The 2524-nt window shown below is 52.0% G+C and overlaps 1 protein-coding gene across 3 annotated transcripts in view; it reads right to left on the bottom strand.

Annotated features, from left to right (window-relative positions):
- LOC102300915 (disintegrin and metalloproteinase domain-containing protein 9) overlaps positions 1–2524 on the bottom strand; it is a 25847-nt gene that overhangs the window by 11929 nt on the left and 11394 nt on the right. For all 3 annotated transcript variants that reach the window (XM_042215842.1, XM_042215841.1, XM_042215840.1), the window contains exons 5-6: positions 2356–2434; positions 1225–1301 (exon numbers count right to left, since the gene is read on the bottom strand). In XM_042215842.1, coding sequence (XP_042071776.1) covers positions 1225–1301; positions 2356–2434 — 156 coding nt within the window. The remainder of the gene's footprint in view (positions 1–1224; positions 1302–2355; positions 2435–2524) is intronic.

The raw sequence follows: 2524 nt of genomic DNA, 5'->3' as shown, positions 1-2524 counted from the left end.
GACACAGACACACACACACACACAGACACACACAGACACAGACACACACAGACACACACACACACACAGACACACACACACACACACACACACACACACACAGACACACAGACACGACACACACAGTACACACAGCACACACACACACACACACACACAGACACACACACACACACACACACAACACACACACACACACACAGCACAGCACACACACACACACACAGACACAGACACACACAGACAAACAACACACACAGCCACAGACACACAGCACGACACACACACACCACAGACACAACACACACAACACACAGACACACACACAACACACACACACAACACACACAACACGACACACACACACAGACACACACAGACACACACACACACACGACCACACACAGACACACACACACAGACACACACACGACAAGACACACCACACACAACACACACAGACACACACACACACACACGACACACACAGACACACAACGACACAGACACACACAGCACACGCACATCACGCAACACACACACACACAAGCACACACAGCACACACACACACACGACACACACACACACGACACAGACACACACAACACACACACACACACACACACAACACACACAGACACACACAGACACACACAACACACACACACACACGACACACACACACACACACACACAGACACACACAGACACACACACACACACACACAGACACACACACACACACACACACAGACACACACACAGACACAGACACACACACAGACACACAGACAAACACACACAGACACACAGACACACACACACACACACAGACACACACACACACACACACAGACACACACACACGACACACACACACACACACACACACACACACACACACACACAACACACACACAACACGACACACACAGACACACACACACAGACCACACACACACACAGACACACACAGACACACACACACACACACAGACACAGACACACACACACACACACACACACACACACACACACACACAGAGTGTCAGACTTGTGACCTGCAGTAAATGACGTGTTCGTTAAATCTTCCACTCTACATTCCCCCAAACGACCTCGCTCGCTAAAAGTACTTTCTGATACTGAACAAACACGGCGACTGTTTCAGACTCGCCTTAATCCTCGCCATGTTTGATGGACCCGTGTGTGCGTGTGTGTATTACCTGAGGCCGTTGCAGATGCTCATGGCGACGGATGAGCCCTCCACGCCCTGGACGAAGCCGCGATAGTGACAGTGGTCCTGAAACACAGACAGCTGACTGCAGCACCCACACACACCAGTGGGGGGCGCCACCACGCCTCCTATCCACACACACTGCTGTGACTGAATCACATGTTCATAACTAGACGGAGTTTCAGTGACATCACTGCCGCGATTCTTGCTGTATCAGTTCCACTGGAGCTCACACACTTCCTGTCTGTGTGTGCATGTGTCTGTGTTCCTGTCTAGCTATCTTTGTGAGGACCAAAATCTGCATTCTACTCGAGAGAGACTTTGAGGAACACCAGCTCATCATTTTCTCACTTCCTCTTGTTTGTCCTCATGGAGTAGCGGTGGTCAAGCCGTGGCCCGTGAGTCTGAACCCATCCTGTCTGCACTGACTCACCGGACGGGGATCTCAGGCTCCACCTATCAGCACGTCACCTGATCTGATCGACCTGATGACACATAGGTCTCCATCCTTGAACGAAGACGCCTGTGGCACGAGGCTCAAACTTTACCCAGAATGCACTTTGTGAAGTTCCCTGCAGTGAACGATTAGACACGGATAGTCAGCGGCGTCTTAGTTTCGTGTCTCAGCGGTCTGCTGCTCTCGCTCTGTCTCCTCCCCTCTGTGGGCGCAGCGAGCTGAGAGCGCTCCACCCACCTATCACGCTCTGCCTGAACAAGCTGACTCAAGTTTAAATACAGGAAACAGGAGTCAGCGTGTTTCTGTACACTGACAGGAAGTGACAGCTAGTCACAGGATCGAACCCTGACCCTCGCCATGGTAACCATCTCCAAACAAAGACTGCCACCGTCCATTTATCATTCAAACATCAGACAACCCGGGTCAGCTGACAGGAAGCTCAACTCCCAGCATGCACCTCTCTCTGGGAAAGCCTTGCTTTAATGAAGTCTGCAGAGAAACAGAGCGCGTGCGCTTTGTTCTCAGTGGCATCGACGCCGCAATGACCATAAAGGAAGGAAAAGGGCGGGGCGTTTGTAAAGCAGGTGAGTCTGAGCGATGCGACTGGCTGACAGGACCGGTGAGGCTCATATACAACAGACAGACAGGTAGGCGGGGCGTTACCTGGACAGGTGGCGTGGATGTGACCAGGGATCCGTTGGGACTGTAGGAGAACACGGTGAAGTCTGCAGGCAGCAGCAGCCTGAAACAGGACAGTCATGTGACCAACTTCACTTTAACCCCGAACCCCCGACTGCAGGTGTGAGTCTGACACGTCACACCTGCACAGGAA

The sequence above is a fragment of the Haplochromis burtoni genome, unplaced genomic scaffold (assembly GCF_018398535.1).
Source record: "Haplochromis burtoni strain Fernald_Lab_line unplaced genomic scaffold, NCSU_Asbu1 Contig_839, whole genome shotgun sequence".
Taxonomy (NCBI): Eukaryota; Metazoa; Chordata; class Actinopteri; order Cichliformes; family Cichlidae; genus Haplochromis; species Haplochromis burtoni.
This window is presented reverse-complemented; position numbering and strand designations above follow the sequence as displayed.